This window comes from Cervus canadensis, chromosome 1, assembly GCF_019320065.1.
Source record: "Cervus canadensis isolate Bull #8, Minnesota chromosome 1, ASM1932006v1, whole genome shotgun sequence".
Lineage (NCBI taxonomy): Eukaryota > Metazoa > Chordata > Mammalia > Artiodactyla > Cervidae > Cervus > Cervus canadensis.
The window spans coordinates 47448842-47471621 of NC_057386.1; the positions used below are offsets into that span (position 1 = coordinate 47448842).

The window sequence follows — 22780 nt, forward strand, 5'->3', positions numbered from 1 at the left end:
TGTGTTTTATTATCTCCCTTGGTCATTTAACACAATAATTACTTGAGAAAACTGTGATTTTTGAAGGAATCAAGGGTTTCCCAGAGAGAATAGTTAATATCACCTTTATGTTGGAACCATGTACTTCAGCAAGAAGGATTTGTTCTGATTTAAGTCCACAGAGATCACTCAGCTGTTTTTTTAAACCTGTGTACTTTTCATCCATATTCAGTCTTAGTCCATATCGTACAGGGGTAGTACCATCCAGCTTAATAACTAGTAAAGAGAAAAGATTTTTATTAGTAAAATTCAGGTTTCACTGAAAGCTTTATACCTGTGTGTGTGTTTGTGTGCGTATGAGACTTGGAACTAGTAAATATTTCAGTCTAGAATTTTTATTTTATACGTACACACTACAACAGATGGTGTTTAAAATAATATTAAGTGAAATCATTATTTTTGTATGTTCACCTGATAAAGTGTGAGTGGCTTTGCAAGACTTTTCAAGAGAGCTTCTGGTACATTTAAAATTAAGAGAACTCAATGAGCACAAAAATGGACCCATGTTCAAGTCTTTCAAACCTCAAATCATGCCTGAAACCAGACTGTAACCATTACGGGACATTGTAAATCAATTATACTCCAGTAAAATTTTTTAAAAAACTATAACATGCTGACTACCAATCTTTATGAGAATGCACTATGAACAAATGACTAAACTTACAAATTCAAGCTGACTGAATATAAGATAAAAGACAAAGCAATTAAATAATGTTTCAGAACTTTGTGACCTACCTGTTATTTCTAAGTGCATGTAACTGTCCATTGGTAGTGGCAAAGACAAAAAATTGAAAGGGTCAAATCGGACACTTATATGCCCACATGTCTTGCATTTGACTTGAGACCTTAGCTGCCCATGGAACAAATCCACAACAATTGATCTATTTCTCCTCAGATGATTATCCCAGGCCTAGCAAGAAAAAAGATTATAGAGAATTTTTTTATCCCCTCCAAATTCAAAAAGTAAGCTTTTCTCCAAAAATTCAAGGCAATTGTTAAATATATTACATTTAATGTCAAGAATATAATCCTTAACTTTTCCTTCAAAATGTGTGACGTGAAAAGGAAACATTTTTCTATGTTCATTAAAGATACTTTGTTTTGGGATTATGGCACAAGAAATAATCAGAAAATTATAAAATTCCTTCATTTTCAGAGTAAAATTCTGATCACAGAACAGTTTAGTTAGCATTTAAGTTGTGCAAAACTTCTTTGGGCCAGAATATTTTATCTGTGCTTACATTAGAAACTCAAAACTGACAAACCTCTGCAGCTACTTCCCAGTCTGGTCTGCCATCACTGTCCTTCAGTTCCACATATGGCTTTTCATGGACTCGGTTGAGATCTTCATGCAGACCATCCAAGAGAAAAGCCAGAAGTTCTTGGGAGTCTTGTTGCTGGAACCCATTAAACCTGGGAGCATATTTTGCTATGGTCCACTATAAATATAAAAGGAATCAAACTCATTATTTGCTATCCCATAAAATTTAGAATGACCATACCCATAATTCAATCACAGACATGAGAATAAGTAAACTATACAGTCCATGGAATTCTCCAGGCCAGAATACTGGAGTGGGCAGTCATTCCCTTCTCCAAGGGATCTTCCCAACCCAGGGATCGAACCCAGGTCTCCCACATTGCAGGTGGATTCTTTACCAGCTGAGCCACCAAGGAAGTCCAAGAATACTGGAGTGGGTAGCCTATCCCTTCTCTAGCAGATCTTCCTGACCCAGAAATCAAACTGAGGTCTCCTGCACTGCGGACAGATTCTTTACCAGCTGAGCTACCAGGAAAGCCCAAACAATATAGTACTTAGTCTATTTCAGCAAATATATTTTGGATAATCAGGAAATCTTTCTAATCTTCGTATCAAATGATGTATCCCCAGCCCACTAAAAAAAGTATTATGGCCAGTCCTGTGTCCTGGTTTAGTATCACATAGGCAAACAGTTCTTCAGGTACATAGATGCTATTTAAGATACAAGATGAAAACATTAAAATAGCATTTGGTCACATTGGAAGATTCCCTGTTTTCTTTTACAGTTAGCTTTTCTGGTGGTGTATCCTATCTTTTAATATTAGAGGCAGAATAGCCCAGTGTTCAACTGTGAGGACTTACTAACTAGCTTGCAACCTTGGATAGGCTACTTAATGGCTATGAGCCTTAGTTTCCTGAGCCATAAAATGGGGATAGTAACACTGCTTTATATTATGGGGCCATTTAGAAGATTAAATGAGTAAAGTACACATAAAGTAATCAGATAGTGGCTGGTAAGTGATAAGTAGTCAAATTTTTAGCTACTATGATTATTAATTTTTAACCTAAAAAGCTTTTGCCTTGCCTTTAAAAAAATTATTTATTTATTTGGCTTCACCAGGTCTTAGCTGTAGCACACAGACCGATCTTCACTGCAACATGTGGGATCTAGTTCCCTGACCAGTGATCAAACCCAGGGCCCCTGCATTGGAAGCAAGGAGTCTAATAAGCCACTGGACCACCAGGGAAGTTCTCAACTTACTTTTAAATAGAGGTAAAAAATAATTCAAACTTTACTAAAATTCACTATAATAATATTAATGTAAAATTTGTATTCATTAATTACGTTTTTTCTTTCTGCTACTTTTTTTTTTCGTTCTACAGATAGAACTAATCATCTTAGTAATGTTAAAAATGTACTGAGTATCATTAATTAGGCTCAAGGCTACCTTGCAGTTAGAATACTGCTAATAGTGAAGGTTGAAAAAAAGAAAAGTTTACTGTATATACAAGTAAAATACCTGATAAATTAGTAAAATGAATGAAATTTCCAAATTTAGATTGTACTTCTGAACTTTTTGTATCTACTATGTCTATGAGGGTATTGTGCTTATATTTGAACAAGTAAAAGTTTATGTCTTATCAAAGACCCAAAAACATTAAGCTAAAATTAAAAGATAAATATAAAAAACAAAGAAAATTACTTAACAGCTGCTTAAGACTTAAGACCTTTATATTATTTTAACATGCTTACCCGAAGCTTTAATGGGGCGACATTCTTCTGAGTTCCACTCCAAAGTTCCTGTACTAAATCCCCATAGCATTTAGCCATATGCCCCTTCATACCAATGGGATTTGTCCTACAAGTTTGAGAGGAAAATGTACTGCTTAATGATTCTTTTTTTCTTCATTTATTTTTATTAGTTGGAGGCTAATTACTTTACAATATTGTAGTGGTTTTTGCCATACATTGACATGAATCAGTCATGTGCTTAATGATTCTTATACATCACAATCATATGAACATAGAAATGCCTAGCATCTGTCTTCTCACATCAAAATACATTTTCAAAACAAGAGAAGCAACATTTGGTCCTTGTCGTTTAGTTGCTTCAGTCATGTCAGACTCTTTGCAACCCTGTGGACTATAGCCTGCCAGGTTCCTCTGCCATGGAATTCTTCAGGTAAGAATACAGGAGTGGGTTGCCATTTCCTTTTCCAGGGGCTCTTCCTGACCCAGGGATTGAACCCATGTCTCCTGCATTGGCAGGCGGATTCTTTACCAACCTATGTATCATGTACTGGCAGGCGGATTCTTTACCACTGAGCTACTAGGGAAGCTTACTTCATGCTTAACAGGGCAAATAAGATGAAGACTTTTCTCTCTCAGGGTGAATAAGGAACAGATCTAGGTAATATTGGGTTCATATCAAAATTACAAAAGAGTCAATGACTCAAGGAAGATTACCTGTTGAGTTCATAAAGATGTCTCCCTGAGATAAAATACTGTGTCAGTGGCTGCGTGTTACTAACACACTGGATGCTTGAATTCATGAAGCATGTATTTCCCAGGTTACTCAGACCTGTGGCCCCCTTTTCTGTCGGAACTGGAACAAACAATATGAGAACAGAAGCTTAGCTGCAGCAAGATGTCATACACCAGTTATTTGTATTCAATGCAATGATTTTTATAATTTTTCTAATCAGTTAAACGGAGATAATTTTCTATTGGGTCTTGCAATGTTAAAGTATAAGTTTTTCATGGAGCCTCACTGGCAATCATGATAATCTATTAATCTATGCTCATTTGTACTCTAGAAGTAGAAATGATTCTCTTCAATTGCTCTGATGGTTTTTTAGAGTTCAAACAATTCTCTCCTAGAATTGTATCTTTTAAAATGAATAAATTATTTAATTGCAAGGTTAGAAAGAAATGTGATGCTTCAGGAAAAAGAAAAATAAGAGGGGGCCTAATCACTTTTGAGCTAAAAAGCTACAAGTTGTTAACACTTCAACAGTTGAGAGAAGAAAACATAAAAGAATAATTTTAAGATCATCTGTTTAAAAATAAATACGGTGGAAACTTACCCTTGTGTCTATCTATTTTACTACTGTTTGCTATAAAGGACATTTCTTCAGGCCAACTCATATCTTTGTTTCGAACTAGAAAGACAGACAATAATGTGTTAATCTCTTATCCAATCAAATCACACCCACTCAAGTGTTCTGTTTAAAAACAAAAACTTATTTCTAAACCAGAAACTGAAAAAAAAAAAATTTTTTTTAATTGGCTCTGAAACCATTCCAATTCTTTCGATAGGGGGCTCTATAGTCAGTGATTAGAATTAATTGGTAAGCTAATCCCTCAATTGCATACCTGAAGTAAAATTATACTCAACCTTCTACAGAAGGAATTAAAATTCTTAAGCCTAAAACACTTGGAACTATCACAATTCTTCTTTCTTTTTTACAATTCTTTCTTAAATTGTGAAACTGCCAGAGTAATCTATTCATTTTAATACAAAGGCAGCAGGAATGTTTCATGAATCTTGAGAAAAGACACACTACGTTTTCAGTGACGTGTGCATGCCAGTGTGTAAGTGTACGCTCACTCAAGCTAAGCCCTGTTGATCAGTGTTGAGGACTACTGAAAAACCGGTATCACCAACAATGCAAGAATGTTAATCTCCTCATTCAAACTCAAGGAGGCAGCTGGAAAATTTAATAAACTATAAACTTAAAACCGAATTCACTTGTTTTTACAACTGTTTCCAACCTTGCCAGATAATGAATGTAGACATGTTTTTCCTCCTAAAGCAATCTAAATAGTATTCCATTACAAAAGGATTACATCAAGGTTTAGCGGGTTTTCTCTACTATGAAGAATACAGTGATCAAACGTCAGCTGGAAGAAACTATAAAGTAGGTTTGTCATGCCCAGTCTCTCAGTCGTCTTCAACTCTTTGCAACATCATGGAATTTTTCAGGCAAGAACAAAGTAGAAGCAGGTTGCCATTTCCTACTCCAGGGGATCTTCCCGACCCAGGGATCGAACCTGCATCTCCTGCATTGGCAGGTGGATTCTTTAAACTGCACCACCTGGGAAGCCCCATGAAGTAGGTTATCAGTGAGTAATTAAATCTTTCATTGTTCCCCTAAAAATCTAATACAGAGGTATGCTTCCATCTTGTACCTTCAATTACCAGGTGCTGCTCATCCTGGATTTTCAAATATTCCAATCTGTGATCCTCATCATCCAGAAGAGTGAGGTAATTCTGTATATGGAAGAGGAAATGTTTTATTAATTACTAACTTTGAAACAAATGCTGAAATAAAAATGAACAACAATTTAAAAAATTCCTTGAAGGTACATAACTCGTGTACCGACATTTAGCATATTATAGTTATTCAAAAGTACTTATAATTTTGGTGGCAAAATTAGAGAAAGACAATGTATACTCTGTAAACACATATTTTATGTTTCTAAAAAAAAGTTATATCTGATTTTGGAGAGACCAGGAAAGACTAATCACACAAACCAAAATTCACTGAGATTTAGATTTTCTAAACAGCTTATAGAAAAGAAGTTTCGATTAGTATATACTAAGTAGATACTAAATTGAGTAAATGTGCTTGTATTCAAGATGGAACTTGATCACTAACTAGGAAATGAAAATGTAAAGCCAAATGCCATGCAACAGAATTATACATTTCGTTGACACTCACCCTGTCTAAAGTGCTCGGAAAATTAACTCATCTAATTCTTACAACTATCCTAAGGGAAATACTATTATTTTCCCCATTTACTCATGGAAAAACTGTGACAGGGAGTTAAGGGACTTGTCCTTGGTTAGTTAACTAACAAACAGGTGAGAGTCAGGACTTAATCCTTGGCAGTGAGGCTCCAGGAGCTGTGTTCTCAACTTTCTTTACTATACTGCTTCTCAGTTCTCAATGGCGACCAAAGGAGAATGTAAGAAAGGAGGAACTAGGGGACAAAGAGCTGGTTAAAACTACTTACCATCCAATTTCAGAGTAAAATGAAAACATACTGCATGTGTTAGGAAGAATACATAAATAATTAAAAGCACTGCCTCTAAGAAGAATGGAAGACAGAGGTCAGAGAATGGGAAGAATTTCCACCACATACTTTTGTATTGTTTGAATTTTTTTTTAGTATGTGTATAACTTAAAGACAAATCCAAAATAAACTATTTGTTAAAAAGATATAGTTGCTGTTACTTTATAATAATTTTTATAAGATTGTACTGTCCATGAACAATTAATGTAAACAAAACCTCCATACTTATGAAACATGGATCTAACAAGGAGGACTTTCCTTGACTGACATGCCTCTTACCTCACTGTTGTATAGCCACAGGCGCATATCTTCCTCTTTGATGCGCAGCCTCTGAGATAGATATTCATGAATTTCCTTGATGGTCTGCATTCGACTAAAACAGCCTGTATAGGCTAAGACCCGCTTTAATGGTGCATTCGGAGAAGGGACATTTCCTATGGTCATAGTAATCACAGTAAGGAAAAAGGCAGATGTTAAAAAAAAAGAAAGCACCACTTTTAGTAATGGTGACCATACTATTTTAGGAAATAATAACGAAGGAAATAAGAATTACAGATTTAATAATTTTATAAATTAAGAAATTTTAATAAGAAGCTTTAAAATGAAGACAGGAGACCTAAGCATCTTAGAGTAAGCCTTAACTTTGAAAGGAAGAACACCACAATCAGACATGCAAATAATTGGCAGTATCTGGAATCCAAGAAGAGTGGCAAATCAGGGCACTGATTTCTTGGACCTCAGCTGGGTCATACTCAATAGCAAAATCAAAACTCAGTGTTAAGAATGGGGAAGAGTCTTACACTGGGAAATGGGACTGGATTTGAATGCCACAGAAGGATAATTGGATTCACCTGATCTACTTTCTTAAAATAAACTGTCTTTGAATTGCTAATCCCTCACTCTCATTAAGTGGCCCAATTACCTGGCCCACTGTGGCATAATTACTTAAGAAACTTAGAATTCTAAGGAGGCACAGATATTACATGGCCAACAGAGCTTTAAAGTAAGCCAAGAAACGTCCCATGACAAAAAAGAAACTGCCCTACTGAAAGGTACTATGGGGAAACCATAAGGCCTGTCTACACAGTAAGAGGACAGTAGACATGACCTTAAATTCTTGAAGGGCTCAAAGTGCAGACAAAAAGAGGCACTAAAGGGAAAGAGTAAAGACTAAAGGAAGAATGTATCAAGTCTAACCATATACTTCAAAAGAAAAAGGGGATAAAATGACAAGAAATTATGGAAATCAAAAACATAATGGTTGCTAAAACCATCTGCTAAACCCTGGGTAACTATTCAGCTAAAAATCTAGACAAAAGCTGTAGCTTAAAATGGTCATCTCGGCCTATGGGAGGTTACATTTAGTTCACTGAGCAACCCAAACCAAAAATACACTCAATATATCAATATAATTTATCAAGGGTACAATTATACACTCCAGGTAATTTTCTATCCATTCAATGGTGACTTAGCTTTTTTTCCTCCCTAAATGTGCTTTGCTGCTGCTGCTGCTAAGTCGCTTCAGTTGTGTCCAACTCTGTGCGACCCCATAGACGGCAGCCCACCAGGCTCCGCCGTCCCTGGGATTCTCCGGGCAAGAACACTGGCGTGGGTTGCCATTTCCTTCCCCAATGCATCGAAGTGAAAAGTGAAAGTGAAGTCACTCAGTCGTGTCCGACTCTCCGAGACCCCATGGACTGCAGCCTATCAGGCTCTTCCGTCCATGGGATTTTCCAGGCAAGAGTACTGGAGTGGTTTGCCATTGCCTTCTCCAATGTGCTTTGAGTCTTTACTTACTAAACAGAGGAGAAAAGCACTGGCATCATCTACTTTTCAGAGCTTCCAAGAATCAACTCACCTAAAATAGGCTGAAAAATCATTTAACAATGACTTCTGTAGCTTTGTCTATTAAAACGGCTACTATTAAGTCATTGCTAACTGTAGCAAGGTTTGGAAACCTGTCACTTCAAAAGGAATAAATTGTGTGCTTAATCACTCAGTCGTGTCCAACTCTGATCCCATGGACAGTAACCCTGCCAGGCTCCTCTGTCCATGGGGATTCTCCAGACAAGCATACTGGAGTGGGTTGCCATGCCCTCCTCCAGGGGATCTTCCCAACCCAGGGACTGAGCCCAGGTTTCCTGCATTGCAGGCAGATTCTTTATTGTCTGAGCAACCAGGGAAGCCCAAAAGGAATAAAAGAGCCCAGTACACAGCTGTGATACATTAGAAAGAAAGATGAAAACTATGTATGGAGAACAAAACCCAACTATGATTAACTCTTAAACTCTAGCAAAGCAAATCATTTACTATCAGCAAGAAAAGGATAATCCTAGAAGAAAACAAAAGGGCAAATTTCTCTAAATACACATCAGAGGATTAGTTATAAGATTACAGCAAGAAAGCATATTTTTATAAACTTCAAAATGATTAATGATTGATTTCATAACTAATTAGTAAGAAATAAAATTTCAAATTAAGAACAAATTTGGAGCATAATGACTATACAGTTCTAGGATTCAGAAGCATTTGCTAGTGTCCAAGTCAATTTCTATTGTCCTAAGCCATAAGAAATTTATTTGAATTCTAGACAGTTTTTGTAGCATAGCTCATTAAGCAGGCAGCCACTTATTATACATAATTTCATACTTTTGAATAGCACCAACAAATCTAGTGGAATTTACAGAAGCAGCAAAAATCTAGGATCAGCACAAGAGTTATAAAGAATACTTACTAAAAGCGCAACAACACATCTTGCCTCTCATGTAATCTTTCAAAGAGAATTGAAAAAGATATGTACTATGGGTGCCATGAAAGAAAGGCAAATACTATTGATATTATTCAATGGAAAATTAAATCAAGAGTGTTTCAGAGAGATTCTTATTTCACTGTTTTTTGATTATAATGTATTACCTAAAGACAAAGCTTGAGGGCACTGCTTTGGTATAATTCTTACCAAACAGTACATGTAAGAATTTCGATATATTATCTGAATATAATCTTTAACGATGACATAAAACTAATCCTACTAATTTCAAACTAATTTCAAAGGAGGGATGATACTTACAGGGTTGGTTTGGGTTCATAGGTGGCTTTTGCATAGTAAGTTACAGTAATTGTAATAACATTATGGCATTGTTAACATAGTCTGAGATTTTGTGTAAACGGATGAACTCATTATTTTTGCTGAAGAACTATTTCAAATATTTGTAAGGCAAAAGCATAGAGCAAGCCCGGCCCATCGGTAAAATTTAACCTCAGAGAGAAATCAAAAGGGAACTTTTTGCATCTATTACATTAAAATGAAAACTTATTTATATATCATTTTGATAGGCTTGATGTTTTTGAAGAAAATGTGTCACTTTCATTTTCAAAAACAGATCTCTTCCTTTGTATTATCTGTTATAAAGGCTCCTTGGGCCTAGCATGAGAAATATATCATGTTTCGTTACAAAAACCCCCCAAAACAAAAAACTCAAAACACACACACAAGAAGAGGATATTGCCGAAGAAATTACTTCTTAGCAATCTGAGTGGAGTTGAAAAGAACAGTCACTGGCTGGCAGACTCTAACTGAGGTCAAGCACATAATTTACAATGGCTTGTTCTCAAAGAAACAAAGTGTGTAAAATTCATTTCTGCTTATTATCTTTGTATGTTTGCAAGCCAGAAAAGGAAACAACCCTTTTCAGTTTGCTGCTGGGACTTTGCCTCTACCCCAGCTAGTCTTGCGCATGACCGTAGATCTAAGGCCCATAAGAGATTTTCTGATTCTGTATGAAAACAGATGAAAATGTGTATTAGTATAGTGGCACCAGACTTGGAGCAAATTGGTTTTCATTTTAATTTTTTTCAAGGAAATGCACGGTATTCTTGCTGCATTCTTAAGTTACCTCTTGGTAAATGCTGAGGAAACACTCTCAGGCTCATCATACCCATATTCACCCAGATGTTAGACTGCTGTGTCCGAGTGGCAGGCTGCTGTCTCAGGAAGAGAAGATAGCGAGGAAACAATTCCAGTTCTGGGATTTCTGTCTTGCTATTTTTGATCACCTGTTGTTTTAAAAGATACGAAGTGATCACTATAAAAGAAATAAAACCTGCCATTTTTTACCTAATTTCTGAGATTTATTTCCAAACTGAAATGTTCAAAGGTTCACTGCCTATATTTCAGAAAGTCATCAGTTTATATGACATGGGTTTATAGGCCCTCAGGCTCCTGCATCTAAGTCCATTTTCCAGGATTAGGATTCCTGGTGGGTATTTTCTCCCACTCCATTTAAAATCAAGTAACATCAATATTAAGGGGAAAAAATCTTAAATATTATCTACAATTCTAGTTCTCTCACACAATAACTCTTTTCACTTTTACATATCTCATATAGAAAAATGATGTTCTTTTAGAGGACAAATTCTTAGGAATGGAGTCACAAGTGAAAAAGTACAGGATTATTCATCAGTCTTGCCTGGGGAGTCCCAAGGACAGAGAAGCCTGGAGGGCTATAGTCCACAAGGTCATGAAAGTCGGACAAGACTAAAATCACTGAGCACACACACATTCATGTCATTAACTACATAAGTTACATTGCCACCCAAAATGCAGCAATTTACAATATTCTCAGAAATATATGAATGTATTACTTTTACAAAACATTATCACTGGACATGACTTTCTTTAATACATATAAAGAATATTTTATTTTTTAATTTTTATTTTTATTAGTTGGAGGCTAATTACTTTACAATATTGTAGTGGTTTTTGCCATACATTGACATGAATCAGCCATGGATTTACATGGATTCCCCATCCCGAACCCCCCTCCCACCAAGAATATTTTAAATGTACTTTAAATTTTATTTCTTGTATTAGTAGTGAGAACAAAAATGTTTCCATGTAAAAATTTACTATCTATATTTTCTTTAACTGGACTGTTCATATTTTTTTGTCTATGATTAAAACAACTAAACTGGATGTACTAAACTGAAAGTCACACGGTTGAAGCAGCCCTCACGGGCTCCACAACACAGGTTCAGTAGTGTGGCACATGGACTTATAGTTCATCAGTGGCATGTGGGATATTCCTGGACCAGGGATTGAACCCATGTCCTCTGGATTGGCAGGTGGATTCTCAACCACTGGGCCACCAGGGAAGTCTTCAAACTCTCTAAAATGTAAAATCTTACAGAATCTTTAACAACCTCAAGTAATTGGGCTTTCATTTTCTTTTGCTTTAGAAATCAATGTATTCTGCAACAGAGCATTTTTTAATATCAAGAGGGGGCAGTAAAGAACCAGATAAAAATGATACAAACCAAACCTTCAGGACTATTTCTCTAAAGTATTCTGCATGTTCTGATATGCTATAGTATACTACAAAAGCTCCACTTGTAAGCTTTATCAACTACTATTTAAATAATAAGCAGTAAAAGGAGCTCTCCCCAACAGTAAGACCACTGGAGAAAAACAAAAGTCTCTCCATTTCTTCTAGAGAGTCACTGAGAGCTACAAAGCCAACAGTCAGATTTTCTCAGGATTTCAGTTTAACTGTGATTTGGGGAAAGATCAATAATTCTGTACCTGTAGTTATCAGGCTACATAGAAAACATACTTTTGGCAGAATCTGAACTGATAATGAAGTAACTTTTGTAATGTGTAGCTTACTTTCCAAGGTAAGTGATTTTGTGAGCAAATTACAGATCAACAAATTCTTATACATTCATGCATAATCAAACATATATACATATTTATTTACATTTTAATTATTCTTGTCTATGAACTAACTGAACTACAACTGGATAACAATAAATGCAATTCCATTTGTAGGAATTGATGTTAAAGAGATCACCACACATTGGAGAAGAGAATATTCACCAGAAAATTGTTCTAAACAACGAAAATCTGGATGCAAACTAAATGTCCATCCATGGTGATTGGTTAATAAATTATGAGTTATTAACCTTGAAAGATATCAATAACATCTATCTTAGATTGAAAATAGATTATAAGACAGCAAGCATAATATGATTCAATTTCATAAAATTATTTATACATATTTGTATATAATAGGCACAGGAATGTTTGGGAAGACGTACATTGAAATGTTAATAGTAATTACTTCTAAAAAAATAAAATAGTAAATACTTCTTAAGGAGTAGGATATGGTTTTTATTTTCTTTGTATTTTTTTACAATGCTCAATGTTATTGAGCTTGTTCACAAGAATTAAAGTTATTTTTAAAAAAATGGTGTGATTTATGTAAACATGTCAATGAAAGTATTTATTTTTAACCTTGCTGTGGCAAATATACTTAGTGTTCTTTAACATGGAACACCATACTTTAAATGTTTTTACAGCAATTTTTCCTGAAATCAGGCAAATTATCATATTTAGAGGTGAAAAAATACTGTCAAATCAGCAAATGAAGCTTTAATGTAGTAAAATGGTAGCTTAACTAATATTTATCTGATACCAATGTTAAAAAGCATGACCTTTTGTGAGGCTTTGAAAAAACTCATTTAATAATTATGATGATGATGACAGCAGCAACAGGCAAAATTTGCTACTGACCATTACTATAACTCAGATGCTGTGCTAATCATATGCATTATTTACTTATCAAAACAAGTCTAATGAGGTAGATACCACTGTTAACTCCATTTTACAGATGAGGAAACTAAGATTTAGAGATGAAAACATTGATGCTTTTGAACTGTGGTGTTGGAGAAGACTCTTGAGAGTCCCTTGGACTGCAAGGATATCAAGCCAATAAATCCTAAAGGAAATCAGTCCTGAAGCCACCTGATGCAAAGAACTGATGCACTGGAAGAGACCCTGATGCTGGAAAAGATTGGAAGGCAGGAGGAGAACGGACGACAGAGGATGAGATGGTTAGATGGCATCACCGACTTGATGGACATGAGTTTGAGTAAGTTTCCGGGAGCTGGTGAAGGACAAGGAAGCCTGGTGTGCTGCAGTCCATGGGGTCGCAAAGAGTTGGACGCGACTGAGCGACTGAACTGAACTGAACTGAATGTGAATCCAGGCAGACTCTAAAATATCAAACTGCATCTGTCTATCCATCTAACCATCAAACATCTACCATTATCACAATGATTCCCTTACAGATACAGAATTTTAGACAGAGCAGGGAAGTCCCAGAAATTAAGTGATTAATTCAAGGACTACCCCAAACCCCAATAAATAAAGAATATGTATGCATATATATCTATGTATATTCATATTTACATTTAACTAACTAGGAGTTCTGTTGACAAATATAGTAAAAACCTTTTGGAGCCAACAAATACATACCCTAAATTCCTGATTAAGATTTAAACATAATTTTTGTAAGTACAATTATTAATAACAAAATCATTATTAAAATTATAGACTATGGATATACAGCAGAGTTTTACTCTTTTTGGAAGTGATCTAACTTACTATATCTTATCTATGTAAAACCTTCCTGGTATAAAAAAGTTCTAGTTTGGACATTATATAAGGGAGAGTCTTTTGTTAGCAAAAGAATCTTATGAAGTATTTTGCTGCATCAATAATGTGAAGAGTATTCAAGGCAATGAATACTGCTGTTTACTGTATAAGCAAAATAAATGATGCTATAGAGTTAACTAATATTTTGATATTACACACTCCAAGCCCTTTAAATTACTTCAGAGCATTTTACTTATGCTCTAAATGACTCATTCTATTAATGGTCACAATCAGAATTCACCAGCTTTGAATTCTTATTATCATCTATTATGATCTTGTTACGTCCCTCCTTCAGAAAGACAAACCACAAAAATCCACAACAGCTAAGTGGATGTCTGTGTGGCTAAGGGGAATAACAGTTTTAGAAATAATATCTGTACCACTTCTCTTTTTTCACTGAACTTCTTGGCACTGACTCTCAGACTTCTGCTCCAGTCTAAGTTCTGCATTATCTTAATGTCTGTGTTTATGTGGATGACTTATTTAATTGCCTAGCTTCATAATTCCTTGACTCTATTTAGTCCAGTGATTATTTCCTTCATTTTATAGAAGTTGCCCATTCCCAAAGGAATATCATTTTGTGGTTAGTACCTAGTACAGTGCTCAATAAATGTATGAGTAAGTGAATGAATGAAAATAAAAGAACCTAAAATTTATTCAACTAATTTGAACAGGTATTGAATGCTCTATCATGGTTAAGAACTAATTTGTGGATAGTGAGGTTCATATAGTGAATTAATAGAAGACCCTATTATAAATGCTTCTTATATAAGACAATATTGGCTGTACTTACAGGTCTAGGTAGGGCCAGGTTTGCTCCATACCAATGATAAAGTGCTCTCCATACAGGTTCTGGGACCATCTCATAATCTCTTCCATGGATCAGCTGTGGGGTTCGTTTTAATCGTCCTCCTTCTAGTGTTAATGATGTAGCCTTAGAAAGAATGGAATGTAAATGTTGACTTTTTTTTTTGGCCCCACCTCTTGGCTTGTGGGATCTTAGTTTCCTGACCAGGGATGGAACCCAGGCCCACAGCAGTGAAAGCTCGGAGTCCTAACCACTGGACTGTCAGGGAATTCCCCCAATGTATTTTTAAAATTAGTCTCTTGTGTTTTAACAAAACCTAGACACAGGAAAATAAGCAAATGTCACTACTCAGTTTCACATTACTAGAAAAAAAAAAGAATTTTCTAAAAGGTTTTTATTTTGAACTTTCAAAATAAACTATTTAAGAAAGGAAACTCAAGGTAAATTATTTGAAAGAAAATCACTGAAACATTTGAAAATATTAAGGATAGCTTTCATAGACTTCTTTCCAACAGTAAAAAGTATTATCATTTTTTAAAAAAGCTTTTTTCACATACATGTGAAACTACATTTTCATAGTAGCTGTTCTAAGTAAGAAAAATAACATTTCTAAGGATCACTAAACTGAGGCTATGTAAGTAGTAAGTCATAAAATATTCTCACAGAAACATTTCTATCTACAACAGGTTAATAAAATGAGTCACAAACATTTTCTTTGTGCTGAAATTTTTAGAATGAAATTTATTAGCAACTTGAAAGAGATGTCCAATTACTTACCTTTACTGGTTCTTGAGTAACTAGTGGCTGGTTATCAATAGCCCCTGGCTTCTGAGGATTGAGGTGCAACAAAATATTCCCATTGGCTCCTAGTAAACACTGATTGTTATTGTCAGAAGTGTTATGTTGTCGAGCAAAGCACATATCTGTTCCTGGTGTGGGAGAATACAGCAAGCCTGTAAGGACCAAGAAGATGGAAGCTCTGTTTTACTATACATAAAATAGTCTCGAAGATATGAACTCAAAGTCCATGTATTACGTTAATGCTATTATTCTGTGGACATGTCAGTCCAGTGTTAGATTCTCTAATTGTGTAGAAGACACAGAGGTATTTTTTTTTGGAAAATCAAATGAACATTTGGCCAGACTCCTAGAATATCTAATAATTCACAAGAATTCTATGTCCTCTGATAGGAAAGGAAGAAATATGGCCAAGTAGCTGGACTCTCCCATATCTTTCCTTAATTCTCTTCTGCCCGCAAAGGTTCTTAGTAGATAAGGGTGATAACAAGTCTCTAAACCAAAGAGCAGGAGCTAAAACAAGAACGCCAACAGGAGAATGGAGAATGCTAGGACAGAAGAAACTGTTCCCCAATAAATCTATTTGAAAGGAAGGCATGGATGTTACAACAGAAAAATACATACAGGAAAATGATTGATAATGACTTAAGCGTTGTGAACCTGAATGGTATCTTAAGGTATTTCAACTCTCAACCATATGTTAATCACTGGTAAACATTCTAGTCATCAACCACTTTTAACCTACTTGTGGTGCTGCTCAGCATGTGGACAGCACAGAGCTGAGCTGTGTGCAGAGTGAGCATATATCAAAAAGGACCTGAGGGAGGGTCAAGAAACAGTGAAAAGCTGATCAAAGACAGCACTTTTAGGACTGTTGAGTGATCTCTGTAATAACATCAGATGGGGAAATTGATGCCTTTGAAGTGAAGAATTGATGCTTTTGAACTGTGGTGTGGAGAAAACTCTTGAGAGACCCTTGGATGACAAGGAGATCAAACCAGTCAATCCTAAAGGAAATCAGTCCTGAATATTTGTTGGAAGGACTCAAGCTGAAGCTGAAGCTCCAATACTTTGGCCATCTGATCCAAAGAACTGTCTCATTGGAAATGACCCTGATGCTGGGAAAGACTGGAGGCAAGAGGAGAAGGGGACGACAGAGGATAAGATGGTTGGATGGCATCACCGACTCCATGGACATGAACTTGAGCAAGCTCTGGGGGTTGGTGATGGACAAGGAAGCCTGGCATGCTGCAGTCCATGGGATTGCAAAGAGTCAGACACGACTGAGAGACTGAACTGAACTGAGATTCTACAAGGAGTTCTGCAGAGAAAATGCTAGCTCTGTTCAATTTGCCTTCTTGCTCCACAGAAAAGGAGAAGAAAAATCTCCAAGATGAAACAACAGAGTAAGATTGAGAGTCCTGCAACTGTACCAGCAGAATAACAGGAATCAACTAAATTCATTTGGGCCAAAATATAGCAAAGCACCTTCCACATAAGTGTAAAACTACTAAGTTTTAGGTAGGTATCAACAACCGAAGGGGATTATGGGCAACATTATCAATTCTTTCTAAATATGTTGACAAAATAACTCCCAAATTCCAGCCTGGAATGTCTGAATCTGACATGAGGATGCATTTGATCCAATGAAGGTGTGCTATGGTTAGAGTTCTGGAGATAAAAGTTTAGATTTTCTTCAAAAATGGCTTCTCTAAACTAAATTTATTGACAGAATGATTTAATAACAATATGGAAAGACTGACCTAATCAATGAAAACTGTGAAAATATTTTCAAATTGGGAGATTAATGACATAGAACATAGACGAGTTCCTCTTTGTAAAGCTGCTAATATATTTAAGAATCTGTTAATTGACTATTTAATTCAAAACCTGTTTCTGTGAATGGAAGCCTGATGCGAATATATCACCAAGCATACTCTCTGACAAACTGTACCACTTTAAGAAATGACCCTGCCTAAACCTCACAGAAAATAAGTCATACTTACCACTGCCAGCAGTTTCTGAGGCTTCAGATGCACTAGAAACATTGTCTGAAAATTTTTCTTCAGCGGTGTTCACGTAACTTGGGCTGCCTCCCCCAATTCTATCTTCACTCTGCTCTATAGGATGTGCTGTTGTTCCAAAGGAATACTTCCCTCCATTTAGCACAGATGATGGCTCAATCACAACAGGGCTGGCATCCTAAAAATCATGCAGTCAGATATTAAGAGGTAAAATTCAATAATCTGACAATTATGCAGCCTTCAAAAATGAATCCCCCAACTGTCTACTGTTTCTAATTCTCCTGTGGCTGGCTATGGCACTTAAAACATTTGAATGTATAACTGAGTTTTAATTTCTTCAAAGAAGAATAGTGTATATAAGCAAAACTGGTAAGGAAGAATGGGAACAGACTGCAAGCGACACTGTGCCACATAAAGTAATTTAGAATTTATTCTGTTGGAAGTTGAAAATCATGGAAGGTTTTTATTGATATTAAAAAGCTAAATAATATTTATTCTTTTATTATTAAATATTACATTATTATTATAGAAAATATAGAAAAACATGAAGAAACTAAACATCACAAGTACTCAGATTCCATCATTTAGCATTAACTATAGCTGACATTTTGATGTGTTTCCTTTATTTTTTGTGACTGAACATATACACATATTTATAAAAGATAAATGTAGGGAATACGGTTAGAATTAAGGGCAGGGTACTGACTTACCAGCTATGCAGCCTTTCATAAACTTACAAGCCTCAGTTTCTTTATGGGTAAAAACTAGGATATTAGTATCTCAGAGTTATACGAAGATTACATGAGTGACACATGTAAATTGCCTGGCATTTAGTAAACGTGAACTATCATTCTGGTTGTTGTTAGAAAACACATTTTAAATACAGCATATTGCTTCTTTTTCTTTCACTTAACATTATATTGACAGGATTTTTCTGTGAGAGGCTTCTAAACAGGGGATAGTATAATCCAGTTTTTGTTTTAAAAATAACTCTATAGTGTGCAAAAAGCAGGCAGAAAGTGAAAACTGAGACACAAGTTGGAAGACTTCTATAGTAATTTAGACAAGAGACACTGAGGTACTCAACCATAAAGCTAGAACCAGAAGTAAGAAGATGGAGAGAGAGCATGAATTTAGGAGACAAAAAAAAAAAAAAAGTGGCAATTAATTGTGTATGAAAGAAGGGCACAGTTAATTCCAAAGTAGAACATGAGATGCTGACTTAGATGACTAGATGGGAGTTGACATCTTCATAAGATAAGGTGTATAACTGAATAGGATAGTTTTGGGAATGAGCTTATTTTGGCTTGAGATTCTGTGGACATTTGAGTCTAGTGCTCAGGACAGAGAAAGAGATGAGATACAGATTGGGGACTATATACATTTCTGCAAACACAAGAATATGGCATATGTAGAATAAGGAGAGAACAGTATTTACAGGATAGGTGGCAGAAGAATCTAGGAAGGATACTGAGTCTGAATGACCAGAGAAAAATCAGGAGAGGTAGCTTCCCAGGTGGCACTAATGGTAAAGAATCTGCCTGCCAATGCAGGAGATGCAGAGTCAATCCCTCCGTTGGTTGGGAAGATGCCCTGGAGGAGGAAAATGGCAACCCACTCCATTATCCTTGCCTGAAACATATCATGGACGAGGAGGCTGGCTGACTACATACAGTACATAGGGTCAAAAAGAGTCAGACACGTATGAGTGACTAAACATACACACAGAGTCCTAGAAGCAGAGGCAGCTAGCACAGAACTATTTTCTACTAAGCTTATTTGTGAGGGGAAAACAGAAAAATCAGCAAACAAAAAACACACAGAAAAACAGAGAATGAAGACTGAGGAGGAGCAGAAGGGAAGGTGCTATGAGAACATGTATCTGTGAGTGGTTTTAAAAGATCAGGATATTTTTAAGTAAAGGTAATTAGGAAGACTAAAGGTGCTAAACAGTAACAAGGTCCCAGAGGCATCTGAGACAGATAGCATGGCTACAGGAACTCAAGTGGTATTCAGTAAACAGTGACATAAATTTTAGTAGATGAAACTGATGAATGGATGGGGGTCTTGAAGGCACCACTTAGAAAGTAACTAACAGAAACTTAAGAAAAACATCAAATTTAAAACATAAACTCCAAGTCACAGCATAGCAATAGCACAGTGGAAACTTTAGATTCTTTTAATGTAATTACAGCATCCCTGTGAAGTTGCTCAATGGTGTCTGACTCTTTGTGATCCCATGGACTGTAGCCTACCAGGCTCCTCTGTGCATGGAATTTTCCAGGCAAGAGTACTGGGGTGGGTTGCCATTTCCTTCTCCAGAGGATCTTCCCAACCCAGGGACTGAACCCAGGTCTCCCGCATTGCAGGCAGATGCTTTATCATCTGAGCCACAAGGGAAGCCCTAATTTTAGCCAAAACAAGGAGACATTTTATCAATATTTTATTAGATGTTTTTTGCCTCTTTGATCTGTAAGCCAGGTGAACACTATCAATTCGTAGATTCTTCAAAAGCCAGTTCTGAAAAAATTACACTGATTTAATCAAGAGTGGCAAGAAGAATGAGAATAAAACCTAGATTTCTTTCCACATACCAATCAACTTTATTGAACTAAAAAAGTTATATAGCTTTATTGTTAAAACTTCAAATAATTCAGAAGCACACAGATTCATATTCTTTATTACAGATCCAAATGTTAGTATCTTCTATTAATTATTAACTTTCTTAAAATATATGAAAGGTAGCAGATTATGTTGGGTTTTTTTTTTGTTTGTTTTGAAAATGTGTTTTAATCAGGCAAAAGAAGCATCAGGACAAACCATTTTAAAAACAAAGTCTCCAAGTTGGGTATTGAGACTGGCAAAGGGAGTGGCAAGGAGAAAAGTCAGGGAAAGATAAAATATTCAGAAGAAAGCCAAAGCTTTTGCAATTACATGTTAGAACTCGGTTTTGCAGGTGAAAGAGATGTTGCTTAAATATATTCATAAAACTATAGTAAGATTTCCACTTAGCAGTTTCAGAGGCTTTAACTAGCTGCTCAAAATATGACAAAACAGAATTTTAACAAATGATATTAAAATAGGACAGCCAATCAATTAACTGACAAAACAGAAGACAGTGTGGGAGAGCCCTCCCCACATTCATTGCAGATTCGCAGCTCCCTCCGCCCGGTTTCCCTCCATCAGGCTAACGACCTCGTTTCTCCGGTAGAGCCTGGCCAAGTCGCAGGCGGTGTCCCCCTGATGGTTCCGATGCCCCACTTTGCAGGCCGTATGCTTCACAAGGAACTCCACCACGGGGAGGTGGCCTTCTTTGGCAGCCAAGTGCAAGGGCAGGTTCCCTTCATTATCCTCGATGTTAACATCAGCTTGAAACTCCAGCAAAGTCTGTAAAGTGTCCAGGAAACCTGCTCTGGCCGCATCGTGAATGACAGCGAAACCAGTTCGGTCTTTCAAATCGGGATTAGCACCTCTAAGTAGTAGTCTCCTGGCAATCTCCGGATTTCCAAGTTTCATAACCTGCAGCGCAGTCCTTCCAAATCCATTTTGTGCATTGACGTTTACATTATTTTGCAACAAACTAGTAAGTTGCTCTAGGTCCCCCCTGGCAGCTGCGGACGCCAACTCGTTCCCCCAAGGCTCGGCCATTCTTTAGGGTCCCTTGTTCACAGCAGTGACTTGAGCCGCGCGAGCCAGTACCGCAGGGGCAGGTCCTCGGAGGGGCTCGGTCTCCATCCGTCTCGCCGAAGGGGTAGTTCTGAGTCCTCCGCTGCAGGGAGAGCGCCTCGGTGGCTGGATGCTGATGTGCTCCGGGGGTTAAAGATGATCGCCAAAATCAAATGAGAGTAGCAGTTCCGTGGCCCTCAAGTTACAGGTCGTAACGACTCCTCCGTGGACTTCGATTCTCCGGATGAGTCTTAATCCGCGTCCAGGCCGAGCTGCGGGCTAACCCCGCGCGGGAGGGCTTCGGAGCCCGCCCGCCGGGCTACCGCAGCCCTGCCGAGCCTGAGAGGCCGTGGGAGCCAGGCTCGGCGCGCGTCTCCGGAGACGGCCGGGCGCGCGGCGGGCCCCCGGCAAGCCGGTCATGCCGGCCCCACCGGGTCCTGGGACGCCCAGCAGCGTGAGGAAGGGGGAGAGAGATGCGGGAAGTGTCTATGGAGCCCCGGCTGCTGAGGCAGCGCGCTGCAGCATCGCGGCTGCACGGGGCAGCCCACCGGTAACTTCCCGCCTACAACCGAGCCAGTTCAGACTTCCTAATGTAGAAGCTCATTGAGCGACCGCCGCTTCTTTTCCTTCCTTTCCTGGTTTTCTGAGGGCTCCAGAGATCGGGAGGGTCCTAGGAAGTCTCAGGCCAAGCTCTGAGTTTTGCGAGTCGCCACAATTCCAGGGCGCAGCCAGTTCCGCCCTCGGCGAGAGCTCAACGGCTTCGGCGCCCTGTGCCACTTCGCCAACCTCTCGCAGTCCCCTGGCCTGTGCCCCCAGCCTGTGCCGCCGATAGGGCAGCGGCCGCCAGCCAGCTGTGCCCAGGAGCCTAGCCGGGTAGCACCGCTTCCTCCCGAGCCGCAGCGCTCCCAGTGACAGTTTCTTTTGTAGCTGTCCCCCCCAAATCACTGGTCTCTGCTGCCTTCACCCCTACAGACACTTGTGCGTCGTGCCCCTTTCTGGTCTTTTCCTTCCCTCCCTCGCTTCTTTTTTCGCTCAAACAATTGCTGCTTCTGTTGCCGCTGCAGAGACGGTGCCGGTTTCTTCTCCCTTTTTTCCGACCTCCTATGTTGGGTTTTAAATAACTCTACTTCACAGTGAAAAAATTATTCCCTAATCAATCCTCTTCCAGTCCTTTGATTACTTTGAGGAAAGGGTCTCAGTTTGGTGTTAATGTGCTAACTGAATACCTGATACGCCAATCTAATACTTGGTAATTTCTCTTTTTAACAGAGAACAGGCCTCAGTATTAGTCTTCAAAAGGCAACACTACTTGGAATTTAATATATTTTGTTTCCATTAAATTTAGTTTTATTTTGATCTTCTATTTCTGGAATGTGACACTGATTTTCTATTTAAGATTAAGTGACATAAATAAGATTTAAAATAAGATATTAAAATAAGATATATTTATTTACATAAAAATGATAAAGTTATTTATATAAATGTAACTAAGAAAATAATAGTATGGAAATTATATGGCAAAAAAATGGTGATCACAGTATACAAATGATTAAAAACTGGCAATCTACATTAAGTATGGATTTGGAGCCATCAGTATTTTAAATTCAACTAT

General features: G+C 37.4%; 2 protein-coding genes across 4 annotated transcripts in view; both read right to left on the bottom strand.

Moving 5' to 3' along the window:
• The window catches only part of USP32 (ubiquitin specific peptidase 32), a 205480-nt gene that overhangs the window by 23904 nt on the left and 158796 nt on the right, over positions 1 to 22780 (bottom strand). For 2 of the 3 annotated variants that reach the window (XM_043481830.1, XM_043481811.1), the window contains exons 13-24: positions 17485 to 17680; positions 15458 to 15633; positions 14666 to 14806; positions 10274 to 10433; positions 6660 to 6814; positions 5493 to 5574; positions 4388 to 4462; positions 3768 to 3906; positions 3054 to 3159; positions 1305 to 1478; positions 775 to 949; positions 104 to 255 (exon numbers count right to left, since the gene is read on the bottom strand). In XM_043481830.1, coding sequence (XP_043337765.1) covers positions 104 to 255; positions 775 to 949; positions 1305 to 1478; positions 3054 to 3159; positions 3768 to 3906; positions 4388 to 4462; positions 5493 to 5574; positions 6660 to 6814; positions 10274 to 10433; positions 14666 to 14806; positions 15458 to 15633; positions 17485 to 17680 — 1731 coding nt within the window. The remainder of the gene's footprint in view (positions 1 to 103; positions 256 to 774; positions 950 to 1304; positions 1479 to 3053; positions 3160 to 3767; positions 3907 to 4387; positions 4463 to 5492; positions 5575 to 6659; positions 6815 to 10273; positions 10434 to 14665; positions 14807 to 15457; positions 15634 to 17484; positions 17681 to 22780) is intronic. The other variant, XM_043481820.1, reaches the window with a different exon arrangement.
• LOC122449984 (cyclin-dependent kinase 4 inhibitor C) lies at positions 20275 to 22263 on the bottom strand. Its single transcript, XM_043482122.1, has one exon. The coding sequence runs from the start codon at positions 21148 to 21150 to the stop codon at positions 20644 to 20646; it is 507 nt and encodes a 168-aa protein (XP_043338057.1). The 5' UTR covers positions 21151 to 22263; the 3' UTR covers positions 20275 to 20643.

Coding starts and splice junctions, on each gene's coding strand:
- LOC122449984 (XM_043482122.1), bottom strand. CDS start 21,150: ATGGCCGAGCCTTGGGGGAACGAGTTGGCGTCCGCAGCTGCCAGGGGG.